Consider the following 20,641-nt stretch of genomic DNA (forward strand, 5'->3'; position numbering starts at 1 on the left):
CACTATGACCAATACGCATCCAGCCAGTGGCCTGCCTCATTTAATCGTTGGCCAACAAATACCTTACGTGGAATGACCAACAACTCTTCTGGAGATGTCCCCATGCGTTCCCAGGCCATAATCCATAGACATAGTCTCTCCAGTGTGTCCTGGGTTGTACCTGGGGCCTCCAGCCAATGGGACATGCCTGGAACACCTCACCAGGGAGGCATCCGGGAGGCATTCTAATCAGATGCCGGAGCCACCTCATCTGGCTCCTCTCAACGTGGAGGAGCAGTGGCTCGGCTCTGTGACTCTAAGGGCTGAACTTCTCGCCCTATTACTAAGGGAGAGCCTGGATATCCTGCGAAAGAAACTAATTTCGTCTGCTTGTATCCGGGATCTTGCTCTTTCAGTCACGACTCACAGCTCGTGACCATAGGTGAGGTTAGGGACATAGATCAACCGGTAAATCGAGAGCTTCGCCTTTCGGCTAAGCTTCTTCACCATGACAGACCGAGACAGAGTCTGCATCGCAGCAGATGCTGGACCGATCCGCCTGTTGATCCTACGCTCCAACACCGTCACTCGTGAACAAGACCCCAAGATACTTGAACTCCTCCACTTGGGGCAGGATCACATCCCTGACCTAGAGAAGGCACTCCAAGCTTTTCCGACTGAGGACCATGGTCTCAGATTTGGGGGTGCTGATTTTTATCCCAACCGCTTCACACTCGGCTGTGAACCGCTCCAGTGAGAGTTGTAGATCATGGGGTTCTATTTGAAAAACTCTATAACGAATACGTCACTTCCGTTTGCGTTTCTCCTGCCACGTCAGAGTTTGGACGTGGATGGTATCGATTGCACTTCTGCACTTTCGCCTTCGAATCTACCTCACCTGCGCGTTGCGTTTTTACTCTTTTTAATTTTTGGAGACTATTTTTATCTTATTTTTTATTTATTTAAATTTTTGTTAATCTCTGGGTCGCTTGATCTCGCGGACTAGCATACAGCTAGCGTGAGACGGAAACGGGCTAGCTTGGGGCTAGCTTGGAGCTAGTGTATTAAAATGCCTTCAGACGACAGCGACGAACACAATGGCCTGCTGGAGAAGGCAAATAAGACAATCTCTGACCTAAGAAGGGATATTCGTCGTCTCTCAGAGGAGCTCCATGAGAAGGAATCGGTCATCTCTTGCTTCGCGACCCGTTTCCCCGAACTCTCCGCGGTGGTCATGAGAAGGCGCGCTCGTGAAATCCTGTCGGCGACAATGACGGCTGAGGCGGCTGGCCTCTCGGACACGGCGAAGTGGGATCCAATTGCCTGCCCGGGGCCATCCTGCTCGACACCGTTGCAGAGTGACACCTGGGTCAAGGTGGTGTCCCGCGGCCGGAGGGCCGGGGAGCAACCCCACCGCCCCCAACTGGTCCTGGGGAATCGGTTCGCCGCCCTGGCGAGTGAGTCTCCTGTTCCCATCACTGCACTACAGCAGTCGGAGACACCGACTGCTGCGTCCGACGCTGGGGCTGTGCTCCCAGGGGCTCCCTCGGATTCCCCGCCACCCACGGCGACGACCTCGGCCGGGAACCCCATGTTGGGCGGGTCCGCCGGTGACACGGCCGTCCACTCACGCGTCGGGCTGCTCCGGGACGCGGTGTCCCGGTACAAGGGTGGTCGTCATCACCAGCATCATCGGCGACACTCATCGGTGTCATCCACCGTCTTCACTCGGCCTCGGCGGAGCCATCCTGGACAGTGGGGTCGTGAATCTTCCGCCGGTGGTGAGTCCCTTGGCGTTCCCTCCTCACGTCACCCACCGACCACCGTTATAATTGGCGACAGCACCATTAGACGTACTCACTATCCCGGCTGCGTCACCCGCTGTTTTCCCGGAGCGAAAGTCATGGACATAGTTAACATCCTGCCGGGTGTTCTTGACTCTCTGCCATCATCCATTACCCGGCTCATCGTTCACGTTGGGACAAACGAGACAATACGCCGACAGTCTGAGCAGACGAAGAGAGACTTTCACGCCCTCTTTGCCTTGTTAAGAACCTGCGATCTCTCGGTCTGGGTGAGTGGCATTTTGCCGGCATTGTCTCGCGGAGCCGAGCGCTTCAGCCGCCTTTTAAGCTTGAACACGTGGCTCCTACGCACTTGTGGCCACCTTGACTTTGCTTTTATTGACAACTTTAACCTATTCTGGAATCGCCCGTCTTTTTACCAGCCGGATGGTGTTCATCCGAACTCTCTTGGTAGCAAGATTTTAGCCGCTAACATCCACCATGTCGTAACCAATTCCACTCCCAGCTGACTCTTGTTTACCAATCATATTTCTTCTTCTACTCATAAACGCTGCAATGACAATGTCACTACCATCACTTACAGGCCAATACCAGCTGCTCACAGTACCACCACCCTCACTAGCTCCCCCTGCAGGCCCTCATTATCATTACCACTATCGGACAATTTTCCCATTGAAACCATCACCGGCAGACGCTTCCCTTGCACACACAAACAACGTGGTTTTAACAGTGGTAATCTAGTATATGTTAATACTGCTCATTCGTACCACCATGAGCGCACGTCCAGCACAATAATTAATCTGGCCGTGCTGAACGTGCGCTCCCTTTTAAACAAAACTTTTATCATAAACGACCTGATTTTAGACAATAATTTACATGGTATACTTTTGTCTGAGACATGGCTTGGTACAGATGCTCCAGTTGCTCTCAACGAGGCTTGCCCACCGAATTTTAACTTTTTATTTTCTACAAGGGATGGCAAAAGAGGAGGCGGGACTGCATCAATTTTTATTAATACTCTTTTATCAAAGGAGATCATTTTTAGCAGCTATTTATCGTTTGAACACCATGCCTTTGTTTTTAGCAGTCCCCCTATTCTCTGCATTACCGTCTATAGACCTCCCCATCATTCCACTTCTTTTATTACAGAATTTTCAGAATTCTTATCCATTTTATATTCCAGTTATAACAGAATATTAATAACTGGCGATTTTAATATACACATGGACAACATCTCGGACCCACTATCCAGAGATTTTTCAAACCTTTTAAACTGCTTGGATTTTAAACAGCACGTCTTGCAGCCAACTCACAACAGAGGACACACCCTGGATTTGGTTATAACCTATGGCTTGTCTGCTGGTGTGTCCTCTGTTGTTGACTTGGCAGTGTCAGACCACTACTGTGTCTATTTTAACATCGCCAGTTTTAACCATCTAGCAGTCCCGGTCAGAACAGTGAAGAAACGCTACCTATCTTCTGAGGTGGCAGCAAATTTTATCGAGATCTTAAAAAACACTCCTGCTGACATTTTACCTGCACCCTGTGATCTTATTGTTGACAATTTTAACCTACATCTTAAATCATCATTAGATTCAGTAGCTCCACTTTTAATTAAAACAACAAAAACAAAGACTGTACCCCCGTGGAGAAACAATGCTATCAAAATATCAAAGAGAAAATGCAGGAGTGCAGAGAGGAGGTGGAGAAAAAGTAAACTTACAGTACACTATGAAATTTTATGCGAACAACTGAAATCTTACAATAAAACAGTAAAACTGGCAAGATCTTCCTATTTCTCAAACCTCATTACAGTCAATAAAAACAACCCCAGGGTTCTCTTCTCCACCTTTGAACTTTTAACTAGTTCTGATTTTAATAAGTCCCCACAGAGACCAACAGATGCTCTCTGTGAGGACTTTGCAGACCACTTCAGAAGTAAAATCGATGACATAAGATCCAGTCTTTTAGCCCGTCAAAACACAAGTTTTAATAAACCCGGACAATCATATTTACATGAGGAAACACTGGAAAGTTTTGCCCTGGTTGATGCAAGGACACTTGTTCGAGTTTTCTCCCAGGTAAACCCAACAACCTGCCTTTTGGATCCAATTCCCACATTTCTTTTTAAGACATTTTATGGATTTTTTGAGGAACAAATTTTAAATATAGTCAATTGCTCTCTTCAGACAGGCGTCTTCCCAGCTGCCTTTAAAACGGCGGTGGTGAAGCCCCTTCTGAAGAAGAGCGGTTCTGACCCGAGCGTTTTTAATAACTACAGACCCGTATCCAACTTACCGTTTTTAAGTAAGATTTTAGAAAAACTGGTTTTCATCCAGTTGAATCATTTTTTAAATACAAATAATATTTTGGAGAAATATCAATCTGGTTTTAGGATGAACCACAGTACGGAGACTGCTCTTTTAAGGATCTTAAATGATATTAGGTGCACTGCAGACGTGAGAAAACTCACAGTCTTGGTGCTACTGGATCTAAGCGCTGCTTTTGATACAGTAGATCACCAAATTTTATTAAATAGACTTAAAAATCTAGTGGGCATCTCTGGTACTGTTTTTGACTGGTTTTATTCCTATCTCGCAGACCGATATTTCTTTGTAAGTATGGATACTTGTTCCTCTAAAACTCATGAAATTAAATGTGGGGTTCCTCAAGGTTCGATTTTAGGCCCCTTACTTTTTAATCTTTATATGCTTCCCCTCGGGGATGTCATCAGGGGACACGGCATCAGCTTTCACAGCTATGCTGATGACACGCAGCTGTATATTGCCGTGTCTCCTGATGACACAGGACCCATTGATACCCTTTTAAATTGCATTTTAGATATCAAGTCATGGATGGCAGATAATTTCCTACAGCTCAATGAGGACAAGACTGAGGTCTTAGTTATCGGTCCCGAAGGTCAGAGAGAGAAGCTTTTACCAAAATTACACATTTTTAATCCCTCACACTGTGTGAAGAACCTTGGCGTCATTTTTGACTCTGAGCTCAGTTTTATTCCTCATATTAAAAATGTAACCAAGATTGGTTTTTATCACCTTAAGAATATCGCCAGAGTCCGCCCGTTTCTCTCTCAGGCTAACACGGAAGTGCTGATGCATGCCTTTATTTCCTGTCGTTTAGATTACTGTAATGCCCTGCTCTCTGGCCTCCCGAAAAAGAGCATTTCACCACTGCAACTACTGCAGAATTCAGCCGCTCGGGTGCTGACGAGAACCAGAGGGCGGGAGCACACTACGCCAGTTTTGAAATTGCTGCATTGGCTCCCTGTGTGTTTCAGGATCGATTTTAAAGTACTTTTATTAGTTTATAAATGTGTTAATGGTCTTGGGCCATCTTATTTATCTGATTTGCTTTTATCATACCAGCCCTCGCGGATCCTGAGGTCCTCTGGCGCCGGCCTTTTATTTATTCCAAGGGTGAGGACCAAAATGCATGGCGAGGCTGCATTCAGCCATTTTGGTCCTCACCTTTGGAATAGCCTGCCAGAGGATGTCAGGTCTGCAGAGACTGTTGATATTTTTAAGAGGAAGCTCAAGACACACCTTTTTAGTTTGGCTTTCAACAACTTTTAAATAATTTATCTTTTCTTTTGATTGAAGATAATTCTATGTTTTGCTTTGAATGTTTTAAAGCACTTTGAGTTGCATTTTTATGTATGAAAAGTGCTATATAAATAAAATGTGATTGATTGATTGATTGATGTCTTGAAGAACCCAACAGTTGAACATCAGCTGCAAAAAGCAGAGATGCAATACTGAGGCCACCAAACCAGATGCTCTCAATGCCTCGGCTGCACCTCGAAATTCTGTCCATAAAAGTTATGAACAGATTCGGTGACAAAGGGTAGCCTTGGCAGATTCCAACCCTCACTGGAAACGAATTCGACTTACTGCAGACTAAATTCTCACATCTGTCATACGGGCACCAAACAGCTTGTTTTTGGGGGCTCGGTACCACACACTCCTGAAGCACCCTCCACAGGATTCCCCAAGGATCACAGTTGAACTCCAAGTCCACAAAACAGATGTAGAGTGGCGAGCTCCCATTCACCCTTGAGGACCCTGTTGTGGGTGTAGAGCTGGTCCATTGTTTCATGTTTGGGACAGAAAACAACTTGCTCCTCCTGAATCCGAGGGATTCGACGGACCCAGGGATGCTGGAGAAGACAGCCCTGAATAGACCAGACCACGGAGGCTGAGTAGTGTGATTCCTCTGTAATTGGAACACACCCGTCCCCCTTCTCCCACCCAGGTCTTCCAATCCAGAGACATGGTCCCCAATGTCCATGCGATGTAATAGAGGCATGTCAACCAGGACAGCCCGACAACATCCAAAGACTTAACAAACTCCGGGCGGATCACATCCCCGTGGCTTTGCCACCATGGAGCTTATTAACCACTTCGGTTACTTTAACACCAACGATAGGAGAGCTCACCTCTGAGTCTCCAGGCTTTACTTCTTCAATGGAAGGAATTGATGAGGTCTTCGAAGTATTCTCCCCACTGACTCACAACGCCCTGAGTCGAGGTGAGCAGCACCCTATCCCCACTATACACAGTGTTAATGGTGCTCTGCTTCCTCCTCCTGAGACGTCGGATGGTGGACCAGAAGTTCCTTGAAGCCATTCGAAAGTCATTTTGCATGTCCTCGCCGAGCTCCTCCCACGCCCGGGTTTTTTCCTCGGCGACCGCCAAAACTGCATTCCGCTTGAGTAGCCCGTATCTGTCAGCTGCCTCCGGAGTGCCGTGGGCCAGAAAGGCCCGATAGGACTTTTTCTTCAGCTTGACCACATGCCTTACTGCTGATGTCCACCAGCGGGTTCGGGGATTGCTGCCACGACAGGCACAGACCACCTCATGGCCACAGCTCCGATCGACCGCCGCAACAACGGAGGCACAGAATAAGGTCTATTTGGACTCATTGTCCCCTGCCTCCCCCAGGACGTGGGCAAAAGGACTGCCGGAGGTAGGAGTTAAAATTCTTCCTGACAAGGCATTCTGCCAGACGTTCCCAGCAAACTCTCACAGTACATTTGGGTCTGCCAGGTTGGACCAGCATCTTCCCCCATCATCGGAGCCTACACACCACCAGATAGTGATCTGTTGACAGCTCTGCCCCCTCTTCACCTGGGTGTCCAAAACATGCGGCCACGACAATGACACGACTACAAAGTCGATCAGCAAACTGTGGCCAAGGGTGTCCTGGTGGCAATTGCACATATGGACATCCTTATGTTTGAACATGGTGTTCGTTATGGACAATCCGTGATGAACTCAGAAGTTCAGTCACAGCACACCACTCAGCTTCAGATCGATGGTGGCTGTTCCTCCCAATCATGCGATTCCAGGTCTCACTGTCATTGCCCATGGGAGCATTGAAGTCCCACAGCAGAACGATGGAGTCCCGATGGGGTAGTGGTCTCCAGCACACCCTCCAAGGATTAAAAAAAGGGTGGGTACTCTGAACTTCTATTTGGTGCATAGGCACAAACAACAGTCAGGACCCGTCCCCAGGCTGAACCCCAACGTACAGGTGCCATGCCTGGGGGCAATAAGTATGCCCACACCTCTTCAGCGCCTCTCACCTTGGGCAACTCCAGAGTGAAAGAGAGTCCAACCCCTCTCGAGAGGACTAGTACCAGATATTTTGATTGATTCGTTTATAACAAACAATAGTGATTTTTGGTTGTTTAATTACCTGACATGTTTCGGCATGTTACTTCCGCCTTCATCGGAGTGTCACTGCTGTAGTTGTGACAGGTCTTTATCAGCCGATGTTCCATGAGGGCGTGACTTACCTGTCAAAATTTACAGGCAAGTCACGCCCACCGCTGTCGGTTCACCCCTCCATGATGCTGCTCGAGGTACTAGAGAGCATAAAAGCTCCCTTGTCCCCGTTGATGGTCCTTGGGCCTCGCTTGCGGATCTCAGTAGCCTCCCTGATCCAGCGCTGATGTTTGTTTTCTTCAGTGCGAATGACTCTGGCATTCTCCCAGTCCATAATGTGGTTTTCCCTTTTGCAGTGGTCGGTGGTGGCTGACTTGTAGTGTTCCTGTTGTGCTTGTTCTTTTATTGCTCTTGTTTGTCTTGTTGCAGTTTCCTTCTCACACTCCTTCTTATGTTCTTTTTTTCTTGTAATAAAACTCCTTCCTGTCTCCCCGGTGTATGATTTATTGCATGATTTGCACGACTAGTACCGGAGCCCAAGTCCGACTACAGTATGTCTTGTCAGAACTTCTCTGCCTCGTACACCAGCTCTGGCTCCTTCCCTGCCAGAGAGGTGACATTCCATGTCCCTAAGGCGAGTTTCTGTTGCCAGGGATCGGAGCGCCAAGGTCCCTGCCTTTTCCCGCCACCCAGCTCTCAGGGCACTCTACCCGTCCCCACATTGCCTTTTCAGGCTGAGCCACCAGGCGCTCGCCGGTGAGGCCCATCTCCATGCCTGGCTGCAGAAGGGGACCCCAGGCAAGGGAAAACGGCACCCATTTTTGTTGTTTATCATAAGAGGTCTGTGAGCTGTGCTTTGTCTGGTCCCTCACCTAGGATGTATTTGCCATGGGTGACCCTGCCAGGGTCATAAAGCCCCAGACGACTTAGCTGAAAATGAAAAATGAACATTTCCCCACTGTGGGATCAATAAAGGCATTCTTATCTTATCTTATCTTATCTTAGCTCCTAAGATCACCGGGACACGCAAAACCCACCATCACAGTAAAGTGTTGGCTCACGGAGGGATTTAAAGTGTAATCCTGTAAAATAGTCCACACTTTTAATAAATGTACCTGAAATCGGATTACGTTAGTTTTTTTCTGTTGCTGGAACGGAATACATTTGCATTTTTTTGTATCCTGAATACTTAATGCCGGTACATACAGACCCCAAGCCTGCTAAGATAGCACTGTGAGTGTGCGCGCGTGTGCAGGTGTGTGTGTGTCTGTGTGTCTTTGTGAGAGTGAGAAAAAACATCTTGTGCCAACTATAATGAATAATCCAAAACTATTATACTGTGCTTCTCCATATTGCTCGTTCCGATAAATAGCAGCATGTTTTTACAGTTGTTGTTGAAATGTTGTGTGTTACACGCCTGTTATCGGCCATTGTGTGATTGATTGATGTATTGATTGTATGTTTCGTCTGTGTGGCAGGTTGCCAAGGCATGTGGGACATTGTCGCCTGCTGGCCCTCGGCCGGTGTGGGAGAAGTGGTCACAATAGCATGCCCGGCTTACTTCAGCTACTTCAGCGACCAGCACAAAGGTAAAAAACAACAAAAAAACAACAATAATAATAATAATCATAATTAATTAACATCACTTAATGTACAAAAACTACGACCAAATGTCACCAATGCTTAACTGCAAATCTCTACTCTTTTGACTTCATAAGATGGAAACCTCATTCGAAATGAATGGGAAGAGGCAACAGCGTAAAGCAACACACCACTGAAAATTCATTCGATTAAGCAGTGTGTATAATTATTAATAGTGCAAATATCAATGGTATCGGATCCCCCGACAGAAAGTTTAAGCCGACTAAAAAGGAAGTCAACCCCCAAAATTTCATTACAACAATATGCTCTATGTTCACCCACCAGTTGAAGCACGGCATTCTGATTAATATTTCATTTGTAGAATATGAAATGAAGGGCACTCAACCCTAAATCGCTTTTTATTTTGCTGATGAAGTTTATAAACGAGTATCTACTAATATCTTTGTGTCTGAGTAATTTTTTTTGACATTTTAGTGCATGTTTGGTGAAATCTTGAATTTGGGGCAAAAAATGGTCATCTTCGGCGAGTGACGGCATTTAAATTGGAAGTCAATCTAAATGTATTTTTTTCAAGAATATGTTCCTAGCAGACCCACTGGTTAAAACACGGCATTCTGATTAATATGAAATATGAGTTAAGCAGCAAAATGCACTTGTTTTTAGCCATCTCTGGGGGTGGCCATTTTGTCTTCTGTCGAATGAAAGTGACATCACAACTGCTCACAACGATCAATCACGGCTGACCTGTTTTCTGAATCTGAGCCATGATTGGTCGTTGTGAGCAGTTGTGATGTCATTTTCAGTCGACAGAAGACAAAATGGCCGCCCCCAGAGATGGCTAAAAACGAGTGGATTAGCATTTAGTCCACAAATGCAATATTTATCAGAATGCCCTGTTTCAACTAGTGGGCTTGCATAGAACATTCTTTAAAAATATGTTTGCGTTGACTTCCCCTTTAAAGAGATCGAGTCGCCAGTAAGCCATTGTACTGCAAATTTCAATTGTCCCATTAACTGCTCTTTACCGTTGTTATCGCGTTTTTTGGCAAAATGCCTCAGCGCTGTGTGGCAATGCATTGATCACATTCAGGCCAACAGTTGTTTGAGTGGCCAAAAGATAAGAACAGGGCATGTAAATGGACCAGTTTTGTTTTGGCAAAGCGAATGGATTTCATGCTGGTGTTCCAGTTCAACTGTCTTCCACATTAACTGGCTCCTGATTCCAGCTGTGGCTGTTCGGGCAATGCCAGTCCAGTCATTTTGTCTGCAGATTCGTCACAAGCAGCATCGAAATTGTTCAACTGCCTTTAAATATGGTAAATATGCTTTAAATCATTCACTTAAAACTGTCAATGCTTCTTGCTAAGGGAAAAAAAAATTGCTGGTATTACCAGGGGCGTCGCCAGAAATCTTTCAGTGGGATGGCCTGGGTAGTGACGGGTCTTAATGTGCCGAGGCTTTCAAGTGTGTGTTGAGCAATCAAGGATGGAATTTCTGAAGTGTGAAATGACATCACTGATGACATATGTCGCCTTGCTGTCTCGAGAAGTGGTTCATGTATCAGCTCGATTAATGAACAGACAAGGAAAATCCCGTTGGAGCTTGGCCAATTGCCTGGGACAATTACTCTTATTCATGAAGTAAAAACAAACAAAAAACATGTTCCCGTATATGACAACGCAGTGAGTAAATTTGTCCAAGATATCACAAATCGTATGCCTGTATGTCGGAGTGAAATATGTTACAAGTAGTACCTGGTGCAACTGTGACTCAGTAACATATTTCATAACGTACTACTTACTTTTTTTTTTTAAATTTCAATTCCAAGTTTTTGTTGTTATTCAGTCATTTTTTGAGTTGCCTCATTATTTAAAGTTATTTAACAGTTACAGTAAACCAAAAGTGCATATTTTATTTCTTGGGTACAGGGGCTCAATTACCTGCTTTCTGTGGGGTATGCAGATACTAAACAGACGCTGGAAGTATTTGTGGGTATTTTTGTCTCTCAAGATTCAAATGTGCTGGTTCATTTAGACCGGGATTGCAATACCACGTTTCTACCACTGGACCCGGGAGCGCTGTTGCGTCTTTCTACCTTTACAGCCGGGAAAGTGGATACATCATTTCCTTTTTTTTTCGCTCAATTCTCAGTCCCTTGAAATGAAATGCATCAATCGCGGGAGCTCTGTAATAAGTAACGGTAGTGATATAGACCAGTGTTTCTCAACCTTTATTGAGCCAAGGCACATCTTTCATATCAGGAAAGAATTCACGGCAGACTACTTAGCAAAATGATTCACAAAATGTATATAAAAATGTAAATTATGTAACTTCAGTCATTTAGTGGAAGAACCTTTCATTGTTCTGCCTGTTACTATACGTGCTTGGCATAGAAAAAGTAACCCCCAAAAAAGTTGTTAGAAAATATTTTCGGGGGCAAAATAATTGTCATTGGGGAATTTTCCACGGCACACCTGAAAATCTCTCATGGCACACTCACACACACTCACACTGGTTGAGAATCACAGATATAGACGACGCACTTGTGGACTTTGAATCAGTTCATCGTAATAAAAGGTTAAAACATGTTTGTAGACAATGACGATATCGACGGCTTTGAAACAGAATAGAGGATGGTAATTACCACTCGATTTTTTTACAAATTAAAAATAGTGCTTCTCTTGCACTGACACTTTATGTTTACATTTTTGATTGAAACAGTAAATAATAATAAACTCGGGCCTGTGTGAAAGCCATGTCTAAGCTCTCAAATTCTTTTGGAATGATCTTTCTATCTGCTACAGGGGCAGAGATACTGTATCAATTTTTTGGTAGGTTTTGAATTTCCGGAAAAACTTCAGGTTTTAGAGAGATGTTTTGCCAGGTGCTTTAGGCCTCAATGGGGTAATAGACATGAAGCACGGACACAGCCACTGACTTTATATCATGCCACTTCTAACGCCTCCGTGTCGACTTGGTTTTCTGCCGTCTTCTACTGCCATTAACAGTACCTGTAATTCCACTGCCGTCAGCGGTAGGGCAGTTTTTCCACCGTCAACATGTGAATGCAGCATAAGCAACAACATAACCTGAATATTTAATGTACACGCCTCCTCTTGATACGCTGACATCACTTACCTACTGTCTTTGAGAAACGTTTTTTCATCCCTGCAAAATTGTTCTCCTTCTCCCTCTTTCTTTAGCGATTTTGTGCAGCTGAGAGCTTTCTTTTTCGCCTTCTTTAGCTTCCTGTCATCAGATATTTCAAATGGAACCACTCCAGCGCGTGCTCGAGGGAGCGCACTTGTGTGTGTGTGTGTGGAGCGAGTGGATGAGGTGACACAAAAATCTCTTAATTCTTCAGAATTCTAAACGTCCCTTTTTACTTAGTTTTTTTTTTTTACAGATTTTATTATGAGTGTGAGTGGAGAGCCTCAGCACACAGGTTAACACGTTGAACACAATTTAACGACCACGAAACCGTGGCAGATTATAAGAGTTTGCTTTCAGATCTGTTGTGTATTTATTCTTTTAATATGCAGTTAAGATAAATAACTTGTGGCAGAGTATTAAGGGGTTTAAAGCGGATGTCAACCCAAACATATTTTTTTCAAGAATATCTTCCCAGCAGGCTCACTAGTTGAAACAAGGCATTGTGATTAATTTTGTGTTTGGGGAATATAAATTGGGCGGCACGGTGGTTGACTGGTTAGCACGTCCACCTCACAGTTCAGAGGTCATGGGTTTGATCCCGGCTCCGGCCTCCCTGTGTGGAGTTTGCATGTTCTCCCCGTGCCTGAGTGGGTTTTCTCTGGGCACTCTGGTTTCCTCCCACATTCCAAAAACATGCATGGTGGGTTGACTGGACACTCGAAATTGCCCCTAGGTGTTATTGTGAGTGCGGCTGTTTGTTTGTCTCTATGTGCCATGCGATTGGCTGACAACCGGCTCAGGGTGCCCCCCGCCTACTGCCTGATGACAGCTGGGATAGGCTCCAGCACGTCCGCGACCCTTGTGAGGATAAGCGGTATAGGTAATGGATGGATGGATGGAATATAAGTTAAGCAGCAAAATGCACTCATTTTTAGCCATCTCTGGGGGCGGCCATTTTGTCTTCTGTTGACTGAAAATGTTTAGTTTTAGTATTAAGCGCAGCATTATCTTAAATTATATTAAATGACACTGATGGCATATTTTTTGTGCATTGTAAGAAAAAAAAAGACTGTCAAAGACAATTGCAAAGGGTGCACTGTTAAGTCCATTTGAGATATGGAAGACCATTTATGTAAATAACCCATTGGGTCCTGACCGAGTGGAAGATATTGACTTAAAGCGGAAGTCAACGCGAACATATTTTTTTCAAGAATATGTTTTATGCAAGCCCACTAGCTGAAACAGGGCATTCTGATAAATATTGCGTCTGTGGATTAAGTGTTAGTCCACGAGTTTTTAGCCATCTCTGGGGGCGACCATTTTGTCTTCTGTCGACTGAAAATAACATCACAACTGCTCACAACGACCAATCACGGCTGACCTGTTTACTGAATCTGAGCCGTGATTGGTCGTTGTGAGCAGTTGTGATGACATTTTCAGTCAACAGAGGACAAAATGGCCGCCCCCAGAGATTGCTGAAAACGACTGCATTTTGCTGCTAAATTTATATTCCACAAACACAAAATTAATCAGAATGCCGTGTTTCAACTAGTGAGCCTGCTGGGAACATATTCTTGAAAAACTGAATACTGAACCTTTAAAGGGAAGTCAACTCAATATGAGTTAAGCAACAAAATCCACTCCTTTTTAACTATCTCGGGGCGGCCATTTTGTCTGTCGAATGAAAATGACATCACAACTGCTCAGGGTTCAGATAACGACCAATCATGGCTCAGCTTCAGAAACGGGTTAGCTGTGATTGCTCGGTACCTGAGCCCTGGGTAGTTGTGATGTCATTTTCAGTCGACAGAAGTGACAAAATAGCCGCCCCAGAGATGGCTAAAAACGGGTGGATTAACTCTAATTCCACAAACGCAATATTAATCAGAATGCCTTGCTTCCACTAGTGGGCCTGCATAGAACATATTCTTGAAAAATGAAATGCTTGGGTTGACTTCCTCTTTAAAGGAGTAATCATCTTAATCATAATCGTTTATGCGTGTTCATCTTAATCATAGTTAGTTGAATGTGTGTCTGAACTTTGGGTTAAATTAGTGTCGCACATTGATAAGAAACTGTGGCTTTGACTTGTGTACAATACAGTGAAACCCTTAGCTAGTTACTTTCAATCTCAGCCTAGGGCTAAGGTAAATATTACATGACATTTCACCATGAAATGTCAACGTGACTTCCTGTTGGTATTATTGTCTGAATCTCAGGAGATCTCATGTCTGCCATCTCATGGTCAACAGTAGTAATACAATTTAAAATGTATCTGGTAGAGCAGACCAGGGCAAAGTACAGCCGGCGGTCCACATCAGGTCCACCCACAGTCTCTGACCGGCTCTCACAGTGACCATGAAGTCAAAGCAAAATGTAAAACTCACGGTGATTTTATTCTGAATTTGTTTTTTTTAAGTTTTATGGGCACAAATGTGGACGCTACTACAAGTGAGGTAGCACGCAAGAGCTATGACCAACTTGGCAAAATTTTTCTAAATTTAGCAACTTTTACAGCACCTCCAACAACTATTTTCCCCCAAAAGTCGTATTTATTGGGTGTAGTACAAGTCACCACTGTATTCATGTTGTATGTAAAGTGCTTTGTTACAGCTGTAGCTGTTGTGAAATGCGCTATACAAATTATAGTATTTCTTTAAATTAGTTATTCATTTACCAACTTGTCTTTGATGAACTTATGAGAGAACATTTAATGAAATTACAAATTAAAAGTGCCTTGAAAACCATCTTGAAATGTAAAAAAAATGTAAAAGGTAAATGAAACAAATCGTTCAAAATCCTCCTCAGCTGCTCATTTTTATGTTTTTTTTTTTGTTTTTTTGCCTTCAAGCACCACCACTAGTAAATTTTTACATCCAATAAACAATCAACGTGATTAAACTGCAGAACCTTCAGCTTTAATGTAAGAGGTTTCACCAAAAATACGACAATTACCATTTTCCTTGACTGCTTGTTTATGCAACACTTATCTGGCAATGTTTTGACTCTGCGCTTGGGTAATGGTGCAGCATTTATTTGGCCTGGGCTGCTTAAATCCGAGGCAACCTCGCCGCTTCTCTCCTCACAGATAAATAAACCATGAATTCCCCACATGAATAATTCAAATGACAAACTCCTCACCTGCAATTACGATGGGACAAATAAGAAGCTGTGAGGCTACATAATGTGCTCAACTTTTATCAGTAAGCAGGCTGAAATTGACAACTCAAACCTCCACTGGGGTTTCCACGCATCCTGGAAAATCTGGAAAATGATTGACCAATTTTCCAGTCATGGTAATGAGAAAAAAAATGTTCTGGAAAAGCTTGAGTTGTCCTAGAAATGTAATTTTCCTCGTCCTTTTAGCGCATCCGTCGGTCCGCACCCCTCCCCCACACCCCGCCGCAAAAAAAAAAAAAAAAAAAAAACCTCTGGCACTCATAAGCATTATTTAAAGATCATCAGCTGGCTAATTCCTGTGCACATCCACTTACAGGCTGTGAGTATCGTGAGTGGATTGAATTGTTGACAATTGTTGAACCAAGATAGCATTTAGCTGCAACTCAAACCCGTCGTGATGTGATGAAGATGATGATGATGATGCCGTGTGGAGAAAACAAGGGGACATCAAGCGAATATTTAAGATTGAGTAATAGCGCAATAGTATTGCGTTTTATTGGAAAACTTTTGAGTTTTAACTTAAGACGTTTTCATTTTTTATAAAATCATTATTGCAAAATAACACAAGGTTATTTTAAGAGGAAACAAATACTTCCACTTCCGGGTCGTTTAAATGTATATTCTGGTAGAGATTTTTACGGTGGCGCCTTTGAAGTGTTCTGAGGCAATTTTTGTTGTTTGCCCATTTCGCCGAGTCGGTTGAGATGAACTTTGGCCGCCTCGTGTCCACGTCATACGTGCGAGGACCAATTATTGGGTCGGACTAAAATCCACCTCCACCCTTGCTTAGTCCGACCCTTTTTTATAACTTATCATTTTACTGTTCCTTTTGATACCCTTCTGTGGTGGCTGTGCAAATCAAAAAGCAAAACACATTTTCTTACAGGCAATATTTAAAACACGTATCTCACTGAGTGGCGCAGGTTTGTAAATGTTGTTTTTTTCGTGAAGGTTAGTTTAAGTTGGCAAACAGTCGCAAAAAGACACTTTTAACGGTCACAAAGTTTTTCTCATTGCAACAAAATTTTGAACGTGTCTAAGATTTGCAGGTGACAATAAAAAAGCTGTTAAAAATGTGGGCAATGTCTGGCAAACGTCTTTGCGACCGTTTGCCTTTAAAATGTTTAAAATACAAAACAAGAATAAACAGGGATAAAACAAAAACAATGTTATATTCAATATACAGTAGTGATTTAACTATATATATATATATTTTCACTTTTCCTTTATTTTATATACAGTAGTTTTTAAATTCCGCGACCCTTGTGAGGATAAGCGGTATAGATAATGGATGGATAGTTTTTAAATTACTTCTAGAAAACTCTATTGGTGAAAAATTGAAAACCTGATTAATGAATCTCACTTAAAAAGTAAAAAAAATTCTGTATGTTATGATATATTATAAATCAACACAGAGTCTAGAATGGGAGCCATGTGTTTTATCGCCAACCAGTGCGATGACGTAAATACAGTGTCAAATGCATTTTAAAGCTGATGCACGTTGGCGATGCAGGGTTGTCAAGGCAACAACAGATGCTCCTTGCCTGTCCTCGTTGCCATCAAGTACCACTCAATTGATCACAAAGATCACTGAACTGAAGTCAAATATGAATGTTTGTCTCTTGGGAGCACATCATAAAGAGTTTTTTTTCTTTTTCTAATCAATGCGTTCCTCTCCATTTTTAGGGAACCTCTCCAAAACGTGCACAGCAGATGGCTGGACAGTGATGCACCCCGTGGACATTGCACTGAATTGCGGCTACAACCTCAACAGTACCAGCGATGATGTAAGTCAAAAGCTTGTAGCGTAACGATTAGTTGGAGTTGGTTGTTGATTGTGGAGGGTCCTGCATGCCTGTAGCGCCAGTAAACACAAAATACTGTCATCTGTTCCCTTTCCCGCGTTCTTCCATCACAACTTCCGCTGTACTCTTTCTTCACCGTTGGTGTGTCACTTTTCTCATCAGGAGACAAAATTTGTTGGTATAAACACACAGCCATCTTCAGAAAAGGCCACCCCAAGCATGCTAGTCATTTTAGAGTTTCAAGACTCACAAAATATTGTGTCTAGGGTAACTACAGTATATACATTAAGTCTACCAAATGAAAGAAAAAAGATGTCATACAATGACAAAGACTGTTTAAACAATAAATTAATAAGATAAAACAGGAAACATCATAAATCCTAAAAGAAATACCTTTAGTAATTAGCAGTAGAACATGGATACGTTTGACAAAATTCTGCCACTTCTCACAGAAACCATAGATTTAAAAAAAAACAACAAAAAAAACCAGAAGCAGAACAGTGATTTTGATGCAAATATGTTTTGCTTTTGTGGCACCTCTAAAACATGAACATGATGTGATTTTATTCTATGAACAGGATAAACCAACATTTGTGCATAGGCGGTTTTACAGGGTGGCAAGGGGTGGCAGCTGCCTCCTTCACTCAATGCCTTGCCACCCCAAGTGCTACCCCTGTTGGCAATGACTAAATTCAAAATTTCATTATAAATATTCCTTATATTGACTCTGTAGTGTGTTTAAAACGTGTATTTATAGAACCACGCCGATCCCCCCCCTCCTTTCAAGAAGAAATTGTTGCATCCTGCCACCACCATCCATCCATCCATTATCTGTACCGCTTCTCCTCACAAGGGTCGCGGGGCGTGCTGGAGCCTATCCCAGCTGTCTTTGGGCAGTAGGCGGGGGACACCCTGAACTGCCTACTGCCCAAAGACAGCTGGGATAGGCTCCAGCACGCCCCGCGACCCTTGTGAGGAGAAGCGGTAGCCTGGCTATATTAAACAACATTTTGATAAGAATACATTGTAACGTCGCTGTTAAAACTCATGGCCCGGGGGCCAGATCTTGCCCGCAGCATGTGGCCTGCGCAGTGTGTTGTGTGTTGTCTTGACATGTGTCTTTCAAATTGTCTTCACTTTTTACACTACAAAGGAGATTGCAAGCATCTGTGACCAATACGCCCTTTAAAATAAATCGAAAAATAGTTGAACAAGCTATTTTCTGGCTCTGTAGTAGATGGAAAAATAGCAACAGGCAAGAGTAATGATACAAGTGCACATACCCCTGAAGCATTTCTCTATGTGTCATTTAATTGGTGACCACCACACCACCACCGCACGCCACTACGTGGGATGAGAGGTGTAGCATGCACGTCCAGGTGGTCGCACCAGGTGTCGTCGATGAACCCCAAACGTGGGCCTGTACCGGTGAGGTTTACACAAGAAAAGTTATTCTTTGGCAACTATTGTAGAAAAGATAGGCTTATTCCGAACAGCTTTTGCCAGTGGATAAATTGAGTCCGAGGAAATACAATTTCGATTTGTTGTGGTTATAACTCCCATAAGACAAACGTGATCTAACTTCGCGGATACGGCAGGTAAAAACGGTCTTGGTTCCATGCACGTAATGCAACTAAAATTGACACGACTTGCAACGTTCTCTACCAATAACATCCAATTGTTATGTAGAACCCTTACAGCTGTAATTTGCTGCATTTCCCAGCCAAAATCAGTTAGATAAATATGTTTGACCACTATCATAGCCTGTTTAACATATGAACTCACTTGAGGAGTCTCAGATGGGGACATGGTAGTGTTGTCACAAATTACAATAGGAAAATAAGGGTCCAAACCTGATGAATAAACCCACAAAAGAAAATCCCAACAAGATGCAATAAAGATAGTTGCAGTAGTAGTTAGTCGTTATTAGTTCTGCCGTGCTGTTAGGTGCTATGGTAACACTGATAGAATAAACATAAGCCCAAAACACAATCCCGGGGAACAAATGAACAGGATGATGTCAAAGAGTTGCGCACGTTTCTCCAAGGTTACCTCATGTAATCTGCCAAATTTGTCTCATCGTCTAGTTTCTACTGTTCAGTGAATAGAGGTAATATAGAGGGTCTACCAAGAAGTGTTTCAAATGGAGCAGGCCCGGTTATGCTAATGTCCTGCCATGACAGTGGATAATTTAGCTGTTAACTCGTGTACAGACGCGGGATGCACCTATAAAGGCAATAACAAAGTCACTAGGGCACAAAGGCCTGTTACATTCATTGGTCATTTTCCAGACAGTCAAACATCTCCGCACCACACCACCAGAAGTCCCTCCTTGGCTGTAATCCTCTTTCTATCTTCAAGAGGGAGAGGTTACCAGCACTTCACCTCTCTATGTGGTGCAACTAAAAGTGTTCTTTTCCTGTGCTTGATCAAATGTGTGTGTCGCACAATCAATACTCTTGTGCCAGTTCCCTCTCCTGCCCCCTCAGGAAAAGCGAGGGAAGGACAGCCCACCTTTGGTTCAGATCACGTCTCACACTCCCGTCGATGTAAGAGGGAGCCTGGACGGTCGGTGACTCTGTGCGATGGCCAGGCCTTGTGACTCCACAACTCCAAAACAGTCGGAGAAGTCCTAGGTCCTCACAGCAGTCAGGGTCGTCAACACCACTTGGAATGGCCTTCCCATCGCGGACTGGACCAACACTTGGGGTTTCGTGAGGTCCGATGGGAGGCTGGCCTTCTTGCAGGGGTAGAGATTCATAAGACAGATTCCACTGGCATCTGATTAGACATTTTCACTTCCTTGTCGTTAAGCAATTTCCTCGTATGGTTACTTAAAGCGGAAGTCAACGAAAGCATAATTTTTTCAAGAATATGTTCCCAGCAGGCCCACTAGTTCAAACACGGCATTCTGATTAATTTTGCGTTTGTGGAATATAAATTTAGCAGCAAAATGCGCTCATTTTTAGCCATCTCTGGGGTCAGCCATTTTGTCTTCGGTCGACTGAAAATAACATCACAACTGCTCAAAACGACCAATCACGGCTGACCTGTTCTCTGAATCTGAGCCGTTATTGGTCGTTGTGAGCAGTTGTGATGTCATTTTCAGTCGGCAGAAGACAAAATGGCCGCCCCCAGAGATGGCTAAAAACTAGTGGATTAACACTTATTCCACAAACGCAATATTTATCAGACTGCCCTGTTTCAACTAGTGGTCTTGCATAAAACATATTCTTGAAAAAAATATGTTTGCGTTGACTTCCGCTTAAAGTCAATATCATCCACTCGCTCAGGACCCAATGGGTTATTTACATAAATGGTCTTCCATATCTCAAATGGACTTAACAGTGCACCCTTTGCAATTGTCTTTGACAGTCTTTTTTTTTTCTTACAATGCCCCAAAAATATGCCATTAGTGTCATTTAATATA

General features: G+C 43.6%; 1 protein-coding gene across 2 annotated transcripts in view; it reads left to right on the forward strand.

Annotated features, from left to right (window-relative positions):
* Nucleotides 1-20,641, forward strand: part of vipr1b (vasoactive intestinal peptide receptor 1b) — a 68,582-nt gene that overhangs the window by 22,546 nt on the left and 25,395 nt on the right. Inside the window, exons 3-4 of one of the 2 annotated variants that reach the window (XM_086020912.1) lie at nucleotides 8,950-9,060; nucleotides 17,093-17,193. In XM_086020912.1, coding sequence (XP_085877038.1) covers nucleotides 8,950-9,060; nucleotides 17,093-17,193 — 212 coding nt within the window. Of the gene's footprint in view, nucleotides 1-8,949; nucleotides 9,061-10,255; nucleotides 10,390-17,092; nucleotides 17,194-20,641 lie in introns of those variants that run through there. The other variant, XM_086020914.1, reaches the window with a different exon arrangement.

The sequence above is a fragment of the Filicampus tigris genome, chromosome 21, assembly GCF_054856515.1.
Source record: "Filicampus tigris isolate MCC_2025a chromosome 21, RoL_Ftig_1.0, whole genome shotgun sequence".
In the NCBI taxonomy this organism is placed as follows: domain Eukaryota; kingdom Metazoa; phylum Chordata; class Actinopteri; order Syngnathiformes; family Syngnathidae; genus Filicampus; species Filicampus tigris.